The sequence below is a fragment of the Strigops habroptila genome, chromosome 8, assembly GCF_004027225.2.
Source record: "Strigops habroptila isolate Jane chromosome 8, bStrHab1.2.pri, whole genome shotgun sequence".
NCBI lineage: Eukaryota > Metazoa > Chordata > Aves > Psittaciformes > Psittacidae > Strigops > Strigops habroptila.
The window spans coordinates 20,740,841-20,759,566 of record NC_044284.2 but is presented as its reverse complement, the minus strand read 5'-3'; the positions used below and the strand labels follow the sequence as shown (position 1 = coordinate 20,759,566).

The 18,726-nt window shown below is 40.1% G+C and overlaps 1 protein-coding gene across 4 annotated transcripts in view; it reads left to right on the top strand.

Annotated features, from left to right (window-relative positions):
• Positions 1–18,726, top strand: part of GK5 (glycerol kinase 5) — a 31,977-nt gene that overhangs the window by 311 nt on the left and 12,940 nt on the right. The window contains exons 2-12 of one of the 4 annotated variants that reach the window (XM_030493679.1): positions 349–1,567; positions 5,030–5,123; positions 8,322–8,397; positions 8,820–8,913; positions 9,737–9,868; positions 11,419–11,494; positions 12,185–12,246; positions 12,332–12,405; positions 12,773–12,833; positions 13,971–14,097; positions 17,398–17,502. In XM_030493679.1, the coding sequence (XP_030349539.1) occupies positions 8,336–8,397; positions 8,820–8,913; positions 9,737–9,868; positions 11,419–11,494; positions 12,185–12,246; positions 12,332–12,405; positions 12,773–12,833; positions 13,971–14,097; positions 17,398–17,502 (793 nt within the window). In that variant the 5' untranslated portion in view covers positions 349–1,567; positions 5,030–5,123; positions 8,322–8,335. Of the gene's footprint in view, positions 1–348; positions 1,568–3,695; positions 3,951–4,453; positions 4,473–5,029; positions 5,124–8,321; positions 8,398–8,819; positions 8,914–9,736; positions 9,869–11,418; positions 11,495–12,184; positions 12,247–12,331; positions 12,406–12,772; positions 12,834–13,970; positions 14,098–17,397; positions 17,503–18,726 lie in introns of those variants that run through there. The other 3 variants (XM_030493678.1, XR_003992497.1, XM_030493680.1) reach the window with 3 other exon arrangements.

Genomic DNA, 18,726 nt, shown 5'->3' with positions numbered 1-18,726 from the left:
TGGGCAAATAATGAAACATGAACAGAGTAAATACCCAGTTTTCACTTCACTTACTTTGCTAGATAAATTCTTGGCTTAAAATTTGATTGTCCTAAAGTCCACCTCATTCTCTGTCAGAGGTTACTTCTGTCACAGAGCTGGCAGAAAGGAAGGACTTCTTGTGCCTCAGGCATGATGCAAAACCTCATGTATGTGGGCACAGTTTTCATGTGCAATTGTCTAATGAAAATACTGGCTTAACCAGTCTCTTCTTGTTTCCACTGGATGGTGCCAAACTGTATCGCCGCATTATGAACCATGTCAAGGAATTAATCTGATTGAAACTCTTTCCCCCATGTTATTTTTCAGCCTGATAGTTCGCTGTGGAGCCACAAGAACAGCTGAGTTGGTACAACTCTTCGCAGCGTGAGGGCAGGATGATTTAGCAAGAGTGGAACTGCTTAGGAAACATCCCATCGCTGCCTAAAACTTGGATCACCCATGAAGCTAACAGGCTAGACAAACTGATGTCATTGTATGTGGTTCTGTCTGTTGACTTCAAGGAGAGTGGTAAATGCTGGCAGGAGTACAGGAGGAACTACTGAGAATGGTCATATGGTAAATTATTGCAGCAAAATCTGTCAATTTGGGGCAGTCTGTTAAGTTTCCGGGAAAGGCTTACTGAATAATGTATGTGAACTGTACCAACTAAGGGAGCAATAGGAATTAGTGGGTTCTTTCTTTTTTAAGTGCAGACTGATTAAAGGACCCAGAGGTCAGTACTTTCATAATGTTAAAACTTGTTACAGTGGTACAGCTAAGGAAGTGGGTAAAATGGTAAATAAGAGTTTGATGCGACGCGAGAAGGATAGATGCATCTTGGGAAAACACAGGTAAAGATGGGAAGTTAAAGAAAGACAATGCCCATTACAAGTTTTGGATCTTGCTCTCCTAGATTCCAGTAGCTGGAATCCTGTTAGCACTGTCAGTGGCAAGTTTGATTCAGACTGGAAGCCTGGGGTGAGCAAAGAGGTTCCTATGTATCAGACACAAGAGAATGCACCTGAGAATACCTTTATTTAAAAGAAAAATTACAGCTATTCCAAGTACAGTTTAATTAATAATTTGGAAATTTTAATTAATAATCTAGTCCTATAAAATGTCAAGGTCATTTTCTTTCTGTTAACTAGGTCTACTGGATCTGCAGCACTCCCATCTCTCAAGGCCTATTTTAACCTGAATAATGGGGAAAACCCCTCTTGCTTGGCATCATCCTCCAAAATGTACATGTGGCTGACCGAAACATGCTGAGCGTGGTGATGTTGCTTACAAATATTCAGTATGTATTGTTGATGGTAGGGGTTTTGCCATTGCTGCCAGCGATGGATGATCTTGTCCCTGATGTTCTGCCATTTGGCTGGTTTTATTTAATAACTCTTCCCTTTGCTACAGCCTCCACTCCTTCATTTGGTTTGATATTCCAGTAAAAGATAAGACCAGTCACGCTTTCCAGAGAAATAGAAGATTTCAGCAGAGAATATGCAGAAATATGGGACATAGTGTTGCGGTGATTGGTATGTGACCCTAGGTGTGTGAATTCTCTGCCTTCTGAACAGTGGAAATGACACCTACATGCTCTCACTCAAACAGGAAGACTAGGGTGGTAGTAGAAGTTACACAGGCCTGTTATCAATGTTGCAGTGCTGTGTAAGAGCAGGGTGTCTGTACATCTTCACTTCAAATTGAGTGTTCATTGTTTGTGCAGAGATGAACTTGGGCTTTTATCCCTGTTGGCAATAAGAGAGGGTGACAGAGGTTTGATAGACCAAGAGTGCCTGTGTGGGAATGATATTATTTATGACAAAGTATCATCAGCTAGTGCCACGTAAGTCATGTATGGACAAGCTATGCATGTCTGAAAACCCGTTGCCTCCTCTATTGCATTGTTTTTATCATATTGTAAACAGAACAATGATGTAAAATTTCATAAGCCTCATAAATTGAGCAATTTAATACATGCTATGTAACTGATATTACGCATGGACTGCAACTGTGCGGGTTGGTTCACATTATATTTTCCCAATGCATATATGGTGTTCCTTTTCAAGATGCATCTAAATTCTTATTATTGCATGAAGAAATCAGCTTATCCTCACTTCCATGCAATACAGTGAATCAGAGGGGTATGTATTCATTACATTAACAGGTTGTAAAAGAAAAAAAGTAACCTGCACCTCCATTTTCTTCTGGAAATTTTGCTTCACCTTCCAGTGAGATAGGATGTATTGATACTGTAAAAACATAAAAGATGTCTAGATGCATTTTCCCAATTTTACTTAAAGCTGCTTAGTTTTTGAATGTTCGCAGTGGTTTTAGCTTTTTACATCAGTTGAACATGTTGAAACTTATTTAGAGAGCTTTCTTCAGTAGTTCTAAATAATCATTATTCACTGAAACTAACAGAATAATTAAATGAGTTTGAAGAAGAATAATCAGATATGAAATACCTACTACCTTTCTCTAACATACTTCTACTAGCTGTATGTCAAGAGATTATAACTTGTCAGGTTACAGTCAGAGAATATAAAAGTCAAAGAGATGACAACTTGTTAAAAAGTTGTTGCTTAGCGGAGAGAGGTAAAGCAGCCATTCCTTGGCTTTCTCTTTCACATGCCTTCGGGTCCCTGTGATCCAAACCTTTGTCCCAGTGACCTCTGAGACTGCCCGGGTGAGGCAGGGAGCCTCTCCTTCATGTGGCTTTCACTGTCCTTAGTATTCCTGGTTTAAAGGTCCAATACCATCTGACTGTTACCCCACATAATACCCTTTTGTTGCTCATAGTGCAACTTTTTGTAACAGAGGCCAAAACCAGAAGTGCAAGGGGAAATTTTTTTTTTTATGTTTTTTGCTTTTCTTGCTCTAATTAACTGAATTAAGACAAATTGACTAATTCTTCTAATTAAACTGGGGTTAAAAACTAAACTTTAGTGATACTAGTTTGGGGTTGAGCATCCCGAATTTTATTGCTTAACTAAGAATATTTCTGGTTATTCCTGTTTAAAAAGCACCACCCCACCTAAGGGCCATGAAGGCACATTTCTGGCTCCAGTTCTGTGCCAACAGTAATTTAAACGTGATTGCCTCTCCAAGAGAAAAGGCTGGCACAGGGCAAGCACTGCTGATGGAGACTTTGTATAATTACATGTAGTTCGTTCACTGATGCTTACTACCTTCAGCCCCAAATCCCAGGAGTGACCGTGCCTGTTTTTTTACCATGCCCCTACCTAACGTTTTTCCATGTGGCACGCCTGTAAGGGGGAATTGGGTTTAGGCACCATGTTCGTTTAGTCAGTATGAGCACTTGTCCTGGGTTGAGCTTAAACCACGTTACCACCATGCAGAAACATTCCAGTGGTACTTGTTGAATTCTGACTTTTAGAAACCTTTTAACCTTAGGTGTTAGTTTAAAAGCCTTTTAAGATGCATTTAGTAAATGTATATAAAACTGCACCGACTGGAATAGGGGCTGTGTTTCGGTGTTCCTGCTCTGTGAGATCCCCGCCAGACCCGGGGCAGGCCCCTTCGCTTCCCATGTGCCCGCCAGCGCCGGTCGCTGCCGCAGGGTCGCGGCCTGCGGAGGCCGCCCCGAGGCCCGCCGCCGGCGGGCGCCACCTGCCAGCCCGGCGGCAGCGCCGCGGCGCAACCCGCCTCCCGCCGCCGCGCTCCCCGCGCCCATAGGCCGCCCGGGCGCCCGCCCCGCGGCGGGGCGGCTGTTTTCCCGGAGGCGGCGGCCGCCCGGCCGCACTCCGCGATCGTTGCGCGCCGGGCCGCGGCGGGCGATGCCGTGCGGGCAGCAGGCGAGCGGCGCCGGTGCCGCGCGGTACGTGGTGGGGGTGGACGTGGGCAGCACGGTGGTGAAGTGCCACGTCTATGACCGGGCGGCCGCGGTCAGAGGCTCCAGCAGCCGGAAGGTGAATCCGCGGCAGGGAAGGGCGGGGGGGGGGTGTGGGCAGCGGCGGGCATGCTGCGGGGTGGCGCCTGCACCTCGCCGCTGGGCCGAGCGGCGCGGGCCGCCCTGCCCCGGACTGGACGGGCGCGGGCAGCCCGAGGCGGCTTTTGCCTCAGGAGGCGTCGCCGGAGCCGGGCGCGGCCGAAGGTGCGCCCGCTCCCCCGAGCGGCTTTGAGCCAGAGGGTCCTGGGAGGCGGCGCGGGTCGGGGCGCGGCAGGGGCAGCGTTCACAGGCGCTCACCCAGGTTGGGTTTTGACAGTGTGTGGGCCGGGTCGGATGGGGACGGCGTCCCGAGGGCCAGCCTGGGTGAAACGAACCTCCCCGACCCGGCTGGGAGCCCCGCCGGCATGCCGGCATTGCCCCTCGCCCCGTTACCTCAGCGGCTGCTCCCGCCCACCTGTCCCTGTCACCTCCGCTTTGTCATATTGACTATTCCCTCTGCAAACAAACCGACTTTTGTTAGTAGAGCACGTCTGAGATTCGGGTAGGACCTACGCATGTCCCATTATGCAGTGTGAAGAAGTGTTAGCTTTGGAATATGAATTTCATGCTGCTTGTTGTTTTGCATGGCTCATGATTTTGGGATCAAGATGATCTCCAGAATTATTTTTTTATTGTTAGTTATTGCAGTGAAAAGATTGTAGCAAGAAATGTAAGAAATTTTATGGATTTTTGGAGATGGAAGGGGATGTTCTTGGCAGAGCTGAACCCCCGTCTCACTGGAAGCACATCTGGTCGGTGATCCTGTGCCTGCCGTGCTATGCTGTTTTCCACTTCTGAGCCCCAAAAGGGATTTAGAGGCTCCGCAGTTCCTGGGGGTTTGGGCTTCTTTATTCCCTCTGAACAGAGGAGGTATTCTAAAGACCCATGTTCAACTGCGTGTTAAAAGTGACAAGCACTGTTGTTTCCCCTCTTGCAGTAGATTTGGAAAATTAAAACTAAAAAGAAAGCAAAATCTAATCTATTTGTACAGACTTTTACAAGAATGCTGTTTGCTGTGAACTGTGGATTGCAACTGTGCTGTGTGTCTTTTGACAACAGGTGGAATCACTTTATCCTCGTCCTGGCTGGGTTGAATTAGATCCTGAAGTGCTATGGAGCCAGTTTGTTGATGTAATAAAAGAAGCTGTACAAGGTAATCACTTGTAAAGTTTGAGGAATTAATTATTCATCAAAATTAGTAAAGCTAGTTAAATCATAAGATTATTTTTTTAGAGTACTGAAAATTCATCACTCAACATAGGTCTGCAACATGCTTTAAGGCCTATTCAATCATTAAGTAAAATAGGACAGTAGTTAGTTTTTTTTTTTTACTGGGGCTAGATGAGGATTGAAAAAGAACCAGAAGCAGTGTGCATACTCGATTTACATGTCAGTGACAGCACCTTGTTGCTCCAGCTTTTGGTATGTGTTTCCTTCCCCAGTGTCTGTCTTCCTTCCTCCAGATGCCTCTGTGTACAGAGTCCCCATTGTTCTGCTCCTGCTTTGTGTGTGCGAATGTGAGCATATGAGAGAGTGAAAGCAGGGTGCTGCATAGTTGTGCTTGCTCAGTTACAACCCGATATTCCTGCTTTTCCTGTCCAAACTACAAACTGTTCTTACCATCCAATTTCTGTATTGTTGTTCTTTTCTAGTTGTACTTTAGCCTAAAATTTTCTAGTATTCCACATACTAAACACACGCAATTCTCTTTTCTACCAAACTTCTGATAGTTCAGGGAGTTTTTTTCCCCCTATTCTGGATACTGTTCTAACCATGCACTTACTCTACAACTCCCACAGCTTTCCCATTATATCAGCTCCAGTGTTTTGCAGTCCAGCATGGATCACCTTTTGTGCCACGCTGAGGCTGTGAACTTGTCAACTGCACCCAGCTCACTTTCTCACAGTGCCCCAGCCTCCTTGTCAAGTGCATGCATCGTACTCTTTCACTCAGTGCCTAAAGTTCCTCCTGTTCAGCCCCTGTGCAGTTTGGTCTTCAGGTGTTGCTCCGCCTCTAGCCTGGCTTAAGGCAAAACTGCTCTAGTCTCTTCCTTTGGAAGACAGCCTAGGGGATACGGAAAGTAACCATTACTAGGTGTGAGCTGCAGCTGGTTATTTTGGGCTCTCGGTCTGGTTTCTCAGCAGCCGCAACTGTTGTCACAAGAATAGCAATGCCAGCTCAACCCCTGAGGACCTTACTAGCTTCCTCCACTCCCATTCTGCGGGGCAAACCAGGAAGCATGATTTTTTTCAGCTGATTTTGAGAGGGGGAGATTTTCTTGTGGCCAAGCTGTGTACACTGTCAGCAAGTCATTTTGAAGTGATTGTGTAATGAGAGTGAGTGTAACCCCATGATGCTGTCAAAAGGAGTCCCACCCTCCTTTTTAGAGGGTTATTTCAAGTCCATAGCAGTTTCCTGAGTTAAATCACTGTGCAGTTGTTCATGCCAGCAGAGCTTCACCAGTGTTTGTGCTAGTGCAAGAGAGGGTGTGGTACCAGGGGTAGGGATGGCTGGCTGGAAGCAGGAAGAAGGCATAGCAGCTATATACAGGGCTTGTGGAGCTAAAATATGTGATTTTAGGCACATGTGGATGAGCTGATGTAGTTCAGTACTACTTAAAGGTGGAAATTGCTTCTGGCTGCATGGTCCCACCCCTCATCTCTCACTTTGGTACTGGTTCAACCCTTCAACCCTTCCAGGAGGCAGCTTAGCTGAAAAATATACGTTTGTCTTCTGGTTTTTGTTGTTTTGTTTTGTTTTTTTTTCTCTTTAATGGAAGTTCTGCTCACAAGGGGTCTAGAGAACATGATAGTGACATAGGAAGGTAGTGAGAGCATGCAAGTTGTGGAAATGGGGAGGAGTAACATATGCCACTAATATATAGTGAGCTTTGGTTATACTGATGTGGTTTTGCCTTTAGTTTGGACCCAGGTGCTACTGAAAAAGAAATACCTTTGTTCTCAAGCCACCCACTCCTAGGTCCTCCTCCCATATACTCCCACTGCCAGCAGCACTGTGCAGGCAGTTGGAGCAGGTAGCCTTGCAAAAGCACTGATTTCATTTTCAGTTGATTGAGGGCCTTGATACCACTGCCTGCATGAATGCAAGGACAATGTAAGGGAAGGTGCTGAAGCACATGTAGAGGCCAGCAGGGCAGGACACACCATTTCTCTGTGAAACTCCATCTGTAATTGTCACCCAGAGTCTGCAGTGCGTATGCTTACACAGATGAGTAACTTCACACATGAAAGTTCACACAAGAACATATATAAGCAAGGCACAAGGGGTAATGGGTTTAAACTTAAACAGGGGAAGTTTAGGTTAAATATAAGGAAGAAGTTCTTTACTGTGAGGGTGGTGAGGCACTGGAACGGGTTGCCCAAAGAAGTGGTAAATGCTCCATCCCTGGCAGTGTTCAAGACCAGGTTGGCCAGAGCCTTGGGTGACATGGTCTAGTGTGAGGTGTCCTATGGCAGGGGGTTGGAACTAGATGATCTTAAGGTCCTTTCCAGTCCTAACCATTCTATCATTCTGTAAGATGTACTTAACCTGTGATTTGTTCAAATAGTGGGATTGAAAGCCCTGCGGAGTAACAGTACTTTGGACAAAATAGGTAGTCTGTCATTTAAATGCAATTTCTTAATGTATATTTTTTCCACATAATTTTGCTTTCGGAAGTATGCATGGAAGTACTTGGGAAGCTGACCAGAGCTGCTTTGAAAATAGCTGTGGACATATAATTATTTACAGTTATACATACATTAGAAAAAATGTTCTGTAACAGTTATTTGAAGGTAAGATTTAACAGTAAAATTGGTGTATAACCAAATGTGGTTTTTTATACTTCTGAATTTGAAGTATACTTTGCATTCACTGGTATGTGGTTTAGAAAATTTGAATTTTTAAAGATTGCTTAAGGCATGTTTAAGGTGAGATATGTCATTATCAAAGTATGCAAGAAGTCATGGCATACTAACATTTCACATCCATCCATGTGAAATACAAGTTTTAATTGTTTATACAGGCATATGTAACCTGCCTGTCTGTCTCTGGGGTTGTTCAAGTAAAGTATCAACAGGCTTTTCAGAAAGTGGAAAGGGTCAGTGTGCCACAGGTGCTTTTGTAAAATACGTAGGGTTATTTACCTGCTTTGGAATCAGCAGTCTGTCTTGGAGTTCTCTAATGTTTCACTGTTTTTTAGCCACTTAGTTGGGCAATCTGCAGAGATTTATATTCTCTTAAATTATTATTTTCCTAATTATTCCGTAGGTTTTATAGTTACATTTGAAAAGTTTTATTTTTGTTTCTTCAAGTAAATGCTTCTTTGGTGTGGTTTGTTTTTGTCTTTTAGCTGCGGGACTTCACATGAGGCAAGTTGCTGGTCTTGGCATCTCAACACAGAGAGCAACTTTCATTACATGGCACAAGTATGTATATTGTGTGTTGTTTAAAATGAACTTGTATTCATTTGTATTCGTAGACTGGATGGAAGCAGACTGTAGAAATGTTGAACTCCATCAAGTCACAGTTCGAAAGCAACAAATGTCAGTTCCTCATGTTCTCCTGTGTTTGCACAGCCACTCCTTACAGCAGTTCGGTCTATAAGTGTATGTCCTTTTTGTTTTGTTCTTAGTACTCTGGAAAAGATTAAGAGATATGTATTCCTTAATTCTGGTGAGAAGTTTCATCCTCAAAACGTCCACATACCTATTACTAATTCCTCAAATCCACCAGGAGGATATGCACTCAGTGTTAATTGTCCTGACTGAAAATGGTGAATGATGTTGCAATTTTTGCGCACTGTATGTTCTGTAGTTTGAAATGGAAATGTTCAAATGCTGTTTTTCAGGAGGACAGGGAAACCTTTTCATAATTTCATAAGTTGGCAAGATGTAAGAAGTGCCGAGCTTGTGAATTCATGGAATAAGTCCCTTCTGCTGAAGGTAAAACTGTGCTAAGCTGGATACTGCTTGGACATGTTATAACTGTTTCATTTTTATGAAAAGTAAGGGCAATATATGAAATGCTGCAAGTGTCCTCTTAACATGTTAATATGACATGCTGAGGCCTAAAAACTGACTGAGCAAGATTAGCATGAAAGGTAGTACCAAGAAAAAAATGCAGTACTGGTAGCCTAGAGGTAATTAATTATGGGGACGGGTCTAGCACGCATCTTGTTACTTTTTAGTCTCTTTGTTGTGTTAAAATGTTGCATGTTAACACTGCTACAGCATGATTTCTAGATGCAGGTAGTTCCTGGTTGGCAGCGTGTGTTTTGGTTTTGGTTTTTACTGTACTATTTGCTCACATTATCTATAGAAGGAACATTTTATGTTGCTGATTGCTTGTGCTTCATACCGTTAGAAGAGAAAGATTTTCTCTAAGTGGAAAAACTGAAGTTACTTTTCCTGTAAGTGGAAAATAACTAGCACATTCACAATAAGTAAATTCTTGGGTTTGCCACTGATTTCAACCATTGCATGCAGCGTGCTCGTGTAGGTGACCTGTCTTCGTAGCGCAGAGCAGTCTCCATGAGTGTGCTGCCGGAAGTCAGTAGAACATACTTGCTTGGTGCAGCTGCTCTTTCCTGTAGTATTTGTTGTGGGAAGGCCATCTTTTGAAATCCTACGTAAGGGTTCTCTTAAACAGAATTATGTCCTTCTGAATCTAATCTTACATCAGCAGCTGTCATCCTTTAAAGATAATTGATAAGAAACCTTTAAAGGGAGTGATTAAAAATGATGTAACTGTTTTCTTTTCAAACAGGTAATCCATGTTATTTTTACAGTGCTTCATTTCTTCACTGGGAATGATCGGTATCTAGCACCAAGTTTTTTTACTTTTTCAACACAACAAACTTCTATGAAGTTGTCATGGGTTTTTAAAAACATACATGAGGTAAGCTGGAAAGGGAAAAATAATAGCTTGCTTAAGCCTTAATAATGGATAGTGGCTTAGGTTGATTGTAACCTCTTCAGTTTGGTCTTGCTTGTTCTTTTCCTCAGAAGAAGCAGAATTAAAGGCTTCATTCTATGTTAATGTTCAAAGCCTATCTACCTAAATATCTACTCATGTTTATACAACTACTTCTTCTCATTCTGGAAATGTGTAGCAGTAAACCGTTTTCTTCATGCATAAGAGACATAATAAAATCACCTTATTTCACTTATACAAGTAGTAACTGTACTTTGTTTTAAAGTTGCTTGCTCTCTAGTTTTGCATGACAGTTGTATTTGTTTTCAACTGTAACTCTCATCTTTCCACCCTGCATTATTCCAGTGTTTACAGTTTGGCAAATAATATCAAATTGAAGAATCAACCACTGTTATCCATTTATGCTGCATTTTGTTGTAGTGTAAATTGGAAAATACACATAAAATTAGTTCTCTAAAAGACTGATGAGCCCGGAGCTATTTGTTGCTGTATTCTTTGTTCCAATCTTTACTGTTTTCCTTGTTTCTTCCTGTAATATTTATAATTTTAGTCATCTTATTTCCCATGTTAATTTTCAAATTATTTTTTAAGAAAATGGTTATCGTCTGTTTTCTACCCTCTGTAAAGAAACCCCCAAACTTTGAGTTTTGTCTGGTATTTTCTGTCATAAAACTAACTCCTGACAAGGTCAAGTATATTTTTTTACTGACATGTTTTGGTTGGACCTGATGAAAATGTGAAGTGTGAATTTGGAGGATTATAGAATTGAAAGTTATGTAGCTGCTGGGTTTTTGGTGAGATGAATGTTTTCCCACATTTTGTCGGGCACTGATTCTTAAAATATGTGACTATCAAACCAAGAAGCTCAAAAATTCAGGGCACTTAATTATGGAGAATAGTATATTCAGTCATGTTTTGAGTGAAGCTACATATGTTCTTTTTATGAATTCTGTAGTTGTACAGTTGTCAGTAGAAATTAGATGAAACCTGAATTACCCGTTTTAAAGGGGAAAAAGATCCCAAGAAAAATAACATTTTGAACCCTTTACAGGCATCACAAACCAGAAAACAGTAATTACAGTGGGTCTGTCTTTTGTGGTCAAGCATATACTTTAAAATACACTTACTGTGTTATTTTTTTATTCAGGTGCTGTATGCAGGACCTTGTTTTCTTTATTCACTGCTCCTTCACCACTGCTACAGTTGCAACTATGAAGTTTCCGTTCTTAAAACTCTGAGGTCACTTCAGTAGAAGATTAATTGCTTTTCTTTCCCTAGCAGCAATTGTAAGAAACTGTGCTTATTGTCTGTTAGGAGCGTGGATTGTATGATGATATTAATTAAATAGTCAACTCTTCCTTTTTAGAAGAAAAATTGGGAATCAGAGACTTATTTTCTGAAGACATTATGATTAACCACAAAGAAAATTAGAAAAGGAATTGGGAAATGTGTTTCTCTTTATCGTACCCTGTTGTAAATACTTTTTTTTTTTTTGTATGTATATTTGTTCCCAGGCAGAAGAAGCTGCCAAAAAAAATAACTGCTGCTTTGGAACAGTTGACACGTGGTTACTGTATAGATTAACTAAAGGTGAATGTTTACAGTTCCTCTCAAATATTAATAAAACATATTGGAATCTAAGTAATGATGTTCATGACTGTCATTGATATGTCCTAGAATTCAAATACTTTTTTGACAATTTGTGCTTTTTTATAATTGATGAATATTGTAATATATTTACTGTTTAGAAAACCCAACCTTCTGAGTTAATTATTCTTTGGGCCTGCTTGGAAGGGTAGTCAGAAAGGGAAATAAATATTCAGTGTAATCAACCTTTTAAGCATGTAAGAATCAAAGAGGACTCCCAGAATTAGTTTGCCTTGGTTGAAGAAAGGTACCTATGAAGGCAAAAGAACAAAGAATTGTTACAAATGTGGAAGAACGATGAGCTTCTGCCCTGAGGGCTAATGCCTGAGCGATTGGATAGTTTATGATAGATGGTGATGCAGCAGTCAGTGTGGTCCATGTTGTTTAAAGTACCAGCTCTCTTCCAGCCAGTTTCATGAGGTTAAAATAAGGTAATTAATACACATATGTTTTAGTGAGCGGCAGGTAGAGCTTGTGTGCTCATTGTATCATTATGACTTTGCCTGTAGACACTCAGTTTATATTTCATGGGAGCCACTGAGACGTTTAAAGAAGAAGTATGTTTAAAATGACTCTTAAATATTTAGGTATTTAAAATCTTACTTTGTTCTTTGTTTCGGTTTTTTATGGTAGGTTCTGTGTATGCTACAGATTACTCAAATGCCAGTGCTACAGGTGTTTTTGAGCCCTTTACGGTATGTGCTGTTCAGAAAAAAATGTTGTTGCTATTTATGGTGCTTCTGAGAGAGTTGCTGATATATTTTTTCTATGTAATTTCAGAAATGTTGGAACCCCACTTTGTGTAATTTACTTTCCATTCCCATGTCTATTTATCCACCAGTGAAAGACACAAGGTAACTATGAAGGCATATTGAAAAGAACGTAACTGTTCTTAAATTAATTGCCTTTAGAAAATTGTTAAATTGTTAAATTAATTGCCTTTAGGAAAGCACTACATGTCTGCACAAGCAAAGTAATACATAAATGCACCAAAAAAAAAAATAAAAATTTTATATGCAGGTGTACTTTTTTTAACACTACATGCAAAACTATTTTTACTATTGGTATTTCTTAAAGTGATAGTTTTAATGCCTTCTTTAAAATAAATTGGTAACATTACCTTTCATATGTGCTGCAGACCCAGGCCTTAGATACCTAGATTTTATTTTAACAAAAGGTCAGTTCAGTGGTGTGATGTTTCTCCATAACATTTGTTTTAAGCTTCAACTTTGGATCAGCTGACTCTGAAATATTTGGGGTACCTATTCCAATAATGGCAGTGGTGAGTTTTCTTCCTTAAATCTGTATATTTGTACCTATATTCTTTTTACGTAGCTTTGATTTAATGCTTGCTTAGTAAGTATTCTCTATTCCTTTTGTATAACAACAGTAGAATTGGTTGTTGACTTTTTTTCCAAAAACTTGGTTTACAGCTTTAGGGGAAAAGGAGAAGAGAGGAACGAGAAGGGATTTCTAGAAGTTGAGGTCCATTAAGATTAGATGACCAAATGATTAAGCACTGAATTTAGGACTTAACAGAGCTGAGTTCTATTCTAAACCCTGGTAATCTGTCTCTCTCTGGCTTAAAATCAATTGTTCTATATAAAGTTATGCAGTAGGGTCCATTCTGACTTGACTTCAGCACGACTGTACGCAAATGTAAGAGTATTTACTAATAGGTCTACTTGTGGTACCTTTTATTTCTTTTTTCCACTAAAAATAAATGGTGAATAACATGTTCTTGCCTCAGTAGTCAGGATTTGGATAAGAAAGACCCATTATTTTTGTGAAGTAATGACTTGTAGAAAAATCTGCTTGGATTGAGGTAAATGGAAAAAATGTCACCTAGCTAACATGAATTTCTCCTACTTTTTTTAAAGAATTGTAGACTTGATTTATCTGTAAATTTACTGTTTCACCAAGGCACAAAGAGGCATAAATGCATTTAGTAACCATCATTGCTGAAAAAAACGAGCATTCAGTAATTTGCTACTGGAAGGGGGTGGCAGGATAAAAGGAAGGTGAAACCTCAAAGCTGCAACTTGCTAGCCGGGAAAAGAGGAATTCAAGCCAAGTTACTCTGTGCTCCCTGGTATTACAAATGCCCTGTTTATCCTTGTCAAATACTAAACCATAAAATATTTCTCTGGTTTCCATAGCATTGTTGTTTCAGTCCATACTGCAGACATTCACAGGTTGTGTCCAAACCTGGTGTAATTTGATTCTAGTGATATGACTGTTGGAATGGCCTGCAAATACTTAAGAAATTGTACATGAGCTCTCTCTTAGTGCTCAAGTCGTTTCTGAATGGTTATTTTTATTTAGAACTCTGAAGTGTTTGCAGTGATGTTTTGAAGTCCTGCAGCATTGTAGATGGGTAGTCAGTAGCTAACTTGTATTGTTTTTGTTGGTATGGCAGGTAGCAGATCAGCAGTCAGCTATGTTTGGAGAATGCTGCTTTCACCCAGGAGATGTTAAAGTGACAATGGGAACAGGTGGTTTCTGGAACGTGAATACTGGAGAGCATCTCTTTGCATCACGGAGAGGTAAGATAGTGAAATTACGGGTTTAGAGTATTTCATGTTACTTGATAGCTATTAATGATGAGGGTACAAAAAGGGATAAAACAGGGCTATGCTTTTTCTTCTGTCTTTAGCTGTAGAAAAACAGTTTGAAACTGTCTTCAGAACAGAAGACTGGAAATTTTTTATTAGAAACATAGATCTTGGTTACCCTGAAGTACGCCTCTCAAGAAGAGAATTTAAGCAACATCACTAGTAATTATGTCTGCTACCTGCACCCCTGTTTGGTTTTTTTGGTTTTGGTTTTTTATGTGTTTTCTTTTGGGTGGGGTGGTGGGGTGGGTTGGTTTGTTGGTTGGTTTGTTTGTTCTTTGTTTTTTTGGTTTTGGGTTTGTTTGTTTCTTCACCTGTTCTTCTGGATAGCAATATTAAAGTATTATACAGTACAGATGGAGAAAAAGGGGATTAGTCCTCTGGCTTTTCACATCTAACTGTTCCAGTAGGTCACTGTAAGTTCCTCCTCTTCAGCCTTTATGCTTTGAAGCACCTGCAATGAGTTAATGCAGGATTAGCAAGTCTTAGTTTTCTTTTAAAATACTAGAAATGAGCTCTGCAATGCGTTTCTATGGTTTAAAACTTTGTCATTTTAACATTGGTCTGTCAGGCTTGTTAATTTGTCATAGATGGCTATTTGTCAAGAGGGCAACAAGCAATGCTGAAGTAAATTTGCCTGCACAGTCTTTCTCTGTGTGTCTGACATATTTTTAAAGAGTTACTAATTTTGGGAAGCCTGCAATTTAAAATGGGAGGGGTAGGGTTGGGGTTGAGGACAGCAGTGTGCTAAGGAGACTTTTACCAGCTGAAGTCTGGAAAGACCTTGACAAATACATAAGATGTGTCAGAACTTTGACTTCTCTATGAATGCAAATGCTTTTTAGGCTAATTAATGATGTTGACTTGGTGGTACTTTTACTTAGGAAATCATATGTATGTAGTCTGTGGAATTGTAATAGCAATAACATGCTGTAAGGTTTTTCGATTTTGTTTTAAGAAAATATTTAGCTATTGTGATAGGAGTTGAAATCTTTAAGGCAGTGCTGTGAAGCTTTTACTGCTTTAGGCTGTTACTTAGGTTAAAATTATTTTCCCTATGTTCTTTGGCTGCCAAGTGGTATGGTTAGTGGCACAAATTAAGTACCTGGCTTTGCCCTGGGCATGAAATGTAATGTATTCAATCTTTAAAGTTGACATATGTATTTAAGACTGCAAGATGAATCCCCACAGCATCCTTGTGCAAGCTGTTCATTAGCTGCTGTTCTAGTTTCTGGTCTACATTTAGTTGCTATATATGACAGTTTAACAAAAAAAATAGTTCCTTCAAGAACAGCACTTCTCACAATTCAGTGATGGCAGCATGTTGCATAGATTTGAAATACATCTCTCCATCAGTCTGATAGTTCTTAGTAACTCTGGTCATGCCAAATGTTATGTTGATCCATCCTTGGAGGCAGATTATCTTAACACTACTAGAGACTCTGGTGTGACTGTCTTTAGGAAGGCCACCTGATGTACTTCTCTGTCCCTAATTAGTTGTCCCTCTCTAGGACTTTTGTCTCAGTGAATTGTTGGTGTTGCTTCTTTGCAGCCTTGCCTTTAATAGAAAATAAAGATTATAAGGGAGACCTGCACCAGTGATCTGAGGCGATTTATCACTTTTTCCTTTCAAGAGACAAATGCAAACTTTAAATAGGTGCTGCTGATTGTTTGCATGGCAAGCACCAGAGTGCCTCCAGCACTAACCAAGTGTCTGCAGTTGCGCTACTACTACCATACCACTCTTTTGGACACATGCAAGCAAATTGGAGATGATTCTGTGAGGCACACTTGTGTACCAGCAAAGTCACCCTGAGAAAAGAGAGATAATCCCGAGGTCCTTCTGATGCCTTTCTGGACCTTGGGACTTACTTACCTTTGTTGCATTGCCCATGATCTCTGAGTCCTGAGCAGGGTCCTGTAAAGTCTGGGTGCTTTCTTTACTCGGGCACTTTCTGAACTTGGGCTGGGTGAAGTTTTTATTACCATGGCCACTGAATGCTTATTGAGTCACCTGGAAAACCATTTGTCCAGCTGCATTACCAGAGAACATCTACTGTTCAACTAGATAATGAAGTCTTTTTGCTTTAGCATTAAAAGCAGCGCTCTGCAGGACTCTGCTACGTTCTTACTAGTGCAGATATCAAACAAGAAGGTCTTTGTGTTCGCACTGTTTTTAGTAGCATGTCTCTCTTTAAGTTTGCAACATCGCCATGGGGGAGCAAAGGGGAGAACAAATTGTCAAGTTTAGCCTAATGTATCTTCAAGCAGGCAGTTCTATGAAAGACGCTGTACTGTGTTTTCACATAAGCTAGCAGTGTTTGCCCTGTGTATTTCTGCCTTTCTGCTGAAAGAAAAACAAAAAAGGTCATTTTTTTTTTTCTTTTGAGTCGCTGCAAAGCCCAAACTAGTTGGTGTAGATCATAACTTCCTGCAAATCCCATCACATAAACCACAGAAGTGCTACTCTTTTGTGGTTATAGACAAAGCATGTCACCAAATATTTTTAATGAGTTTGAATGTTTCTTTCTTTTATTAGGCAAACAAATACACAGGTAGAATGCTATAGATAACTGGCAGTAGCCTTTACTGGGGACAAGGATGGGCAAACTGGGAAACTCGTTTTTTGCTTTCTCTGTGAGGAAGCATTGCATAATGAAAAGGAATAAAAAAAGTATATCACTTTTATCCTCTTCTGTGAATAAGATCTGTGTTCTAAGTTCATGTTGGCTTTTTGTGTGCTCGTGTCTGTTTTAGTGTTTGTGCTTCCCATCTGAAAGCCCAGCCTTCATGTTCTATGTTTTGGAGAAGTAATTCTGACTTTTTAGGAACCATTGGGGAAAATTAGATGGATTTAAAACAAATAGGGACACACCAATAAATTTTTAAGTATATAAAATCTGTTATTATATTAAAAAAGTAAGTGCAGATAACTCTTCTGTTTAGCTTAAAGAGGGTTTTGGTTTCGGGTGTTTGGTTTTTTTTTATTTGATAGTGTTTTGGGTTTCGTTTAACAAACTTGTTCAAGTCTCTTGTAATCCCATCACTAAATTTTTAAACAATACTTTTAACCTCTATCAGTGGCATTTTTCAAGCTTGAGTTCTGCAAAGGAATTGAGTAAAAACTGTTGGGGTTTTTTTGTTGGTTTATTAGGGACTGCTTGTATATGTTTTTCTGGAAACATTTAATTTGACTGTGTGTTTTGTTTTGTTTCATGGGAAATAATTAAGGTCTGTATCCACTGATTGGTTGGAAGATTGGGGAAGAAGTTGTTTACGTAACTGAAGGCTGTATGTCAGACGTTGGCACTGCCATAAAATGGGCTCAGGATATAAGTAAGTATTCTTTAATTTTATAGAGGTTTAATATATTACTACTTAAGAAACTGTTTTATGGAGACATAGTTATGTTACTGGGCTTGGTTTTAGTATGCATAATTGAAGAAACTAGCCTACATGTTTTGGACAGCGGAAAACGCAGTGTCTCATTAGTAGAGTCTCTGCTGAGTGTTTGCTGCAGGGAGTTCGGTTTGCACAGTCAACTCCTCTTCAGACTCTGCCTCTCAGACCCTCCTGCCTGTGTACGTGAGGCTCAACATGGATGAAGATGAGACGTATAATAGTGGTAAAAGTTTGGAAATAAGAATTTCTGCAGCAAGGCGAACCTAGTTTAACGCACTTCCTTTAGTGGGATCAGATCCCATCTAAGAAATTTGAGACAGTGATATGGAATGTCAAGATGAAGTCAATCTTTTTTTTTTTTTTTTTTTTTTTCCCCCCTCATTTTCTATCCTGGCACAGAGATACTCTATATAGTTCAGTAATAGCAAATACAGCAAGAAGGATTAGGGCTTATTAGTCTGGGCACAGCAGAATCCAAAGCTTTCAAACAAATTTATGAAGGTTACGAATGTAAATTGAAACTCCTTGTAAGTTACCAACATGGGTTTTTCAAAGATAAATAAAGCTAGATTAACCTAATTTATCTCTAATAGGAGAATTTACTTTTTAGACAAGAAAAAGCAATACCTCTCATTTACAGGAGACCTCTAATCTTCTGTAAAAACATGTTATGTGGCCACATAAGCACATTATTAGTTAAAACTACAGAAGATGGGTGTTAGTACAAGAATTACATGTGGGTGAAGAACAAGCTAAAGAGAGATGTCTGTGGAGTTGCGAAAGTAGGCATCTGGCTAGACAGAATAAAAATCGTGTCTGTCAAAGAGGTAATATTAGGACCTAATTTATATTTATTTGTCAGTCACTTGTAAAAATATTAATGGTGCTGATACCATGGATATTAAGGACTTTCTCTGTAGTCAATTGGTGATTGTGCTGACAGTAACAATATCTGGGGGGGATAACATGGTTTATGTTTTGCAAATCTAGGTTTTTAACATACGTAGGGTGCTGTTGTTAGCATTCTAAATTCCTATTTATGTCTATTTGGAAAGCTAATGACCTCTTACAGGATATGAAGATTAAAAGGCTACAGCATAACAGATACAAGAGGATCCTCATAATCAGAGGATCACAGATTATTAGAGTTTAGTCTTC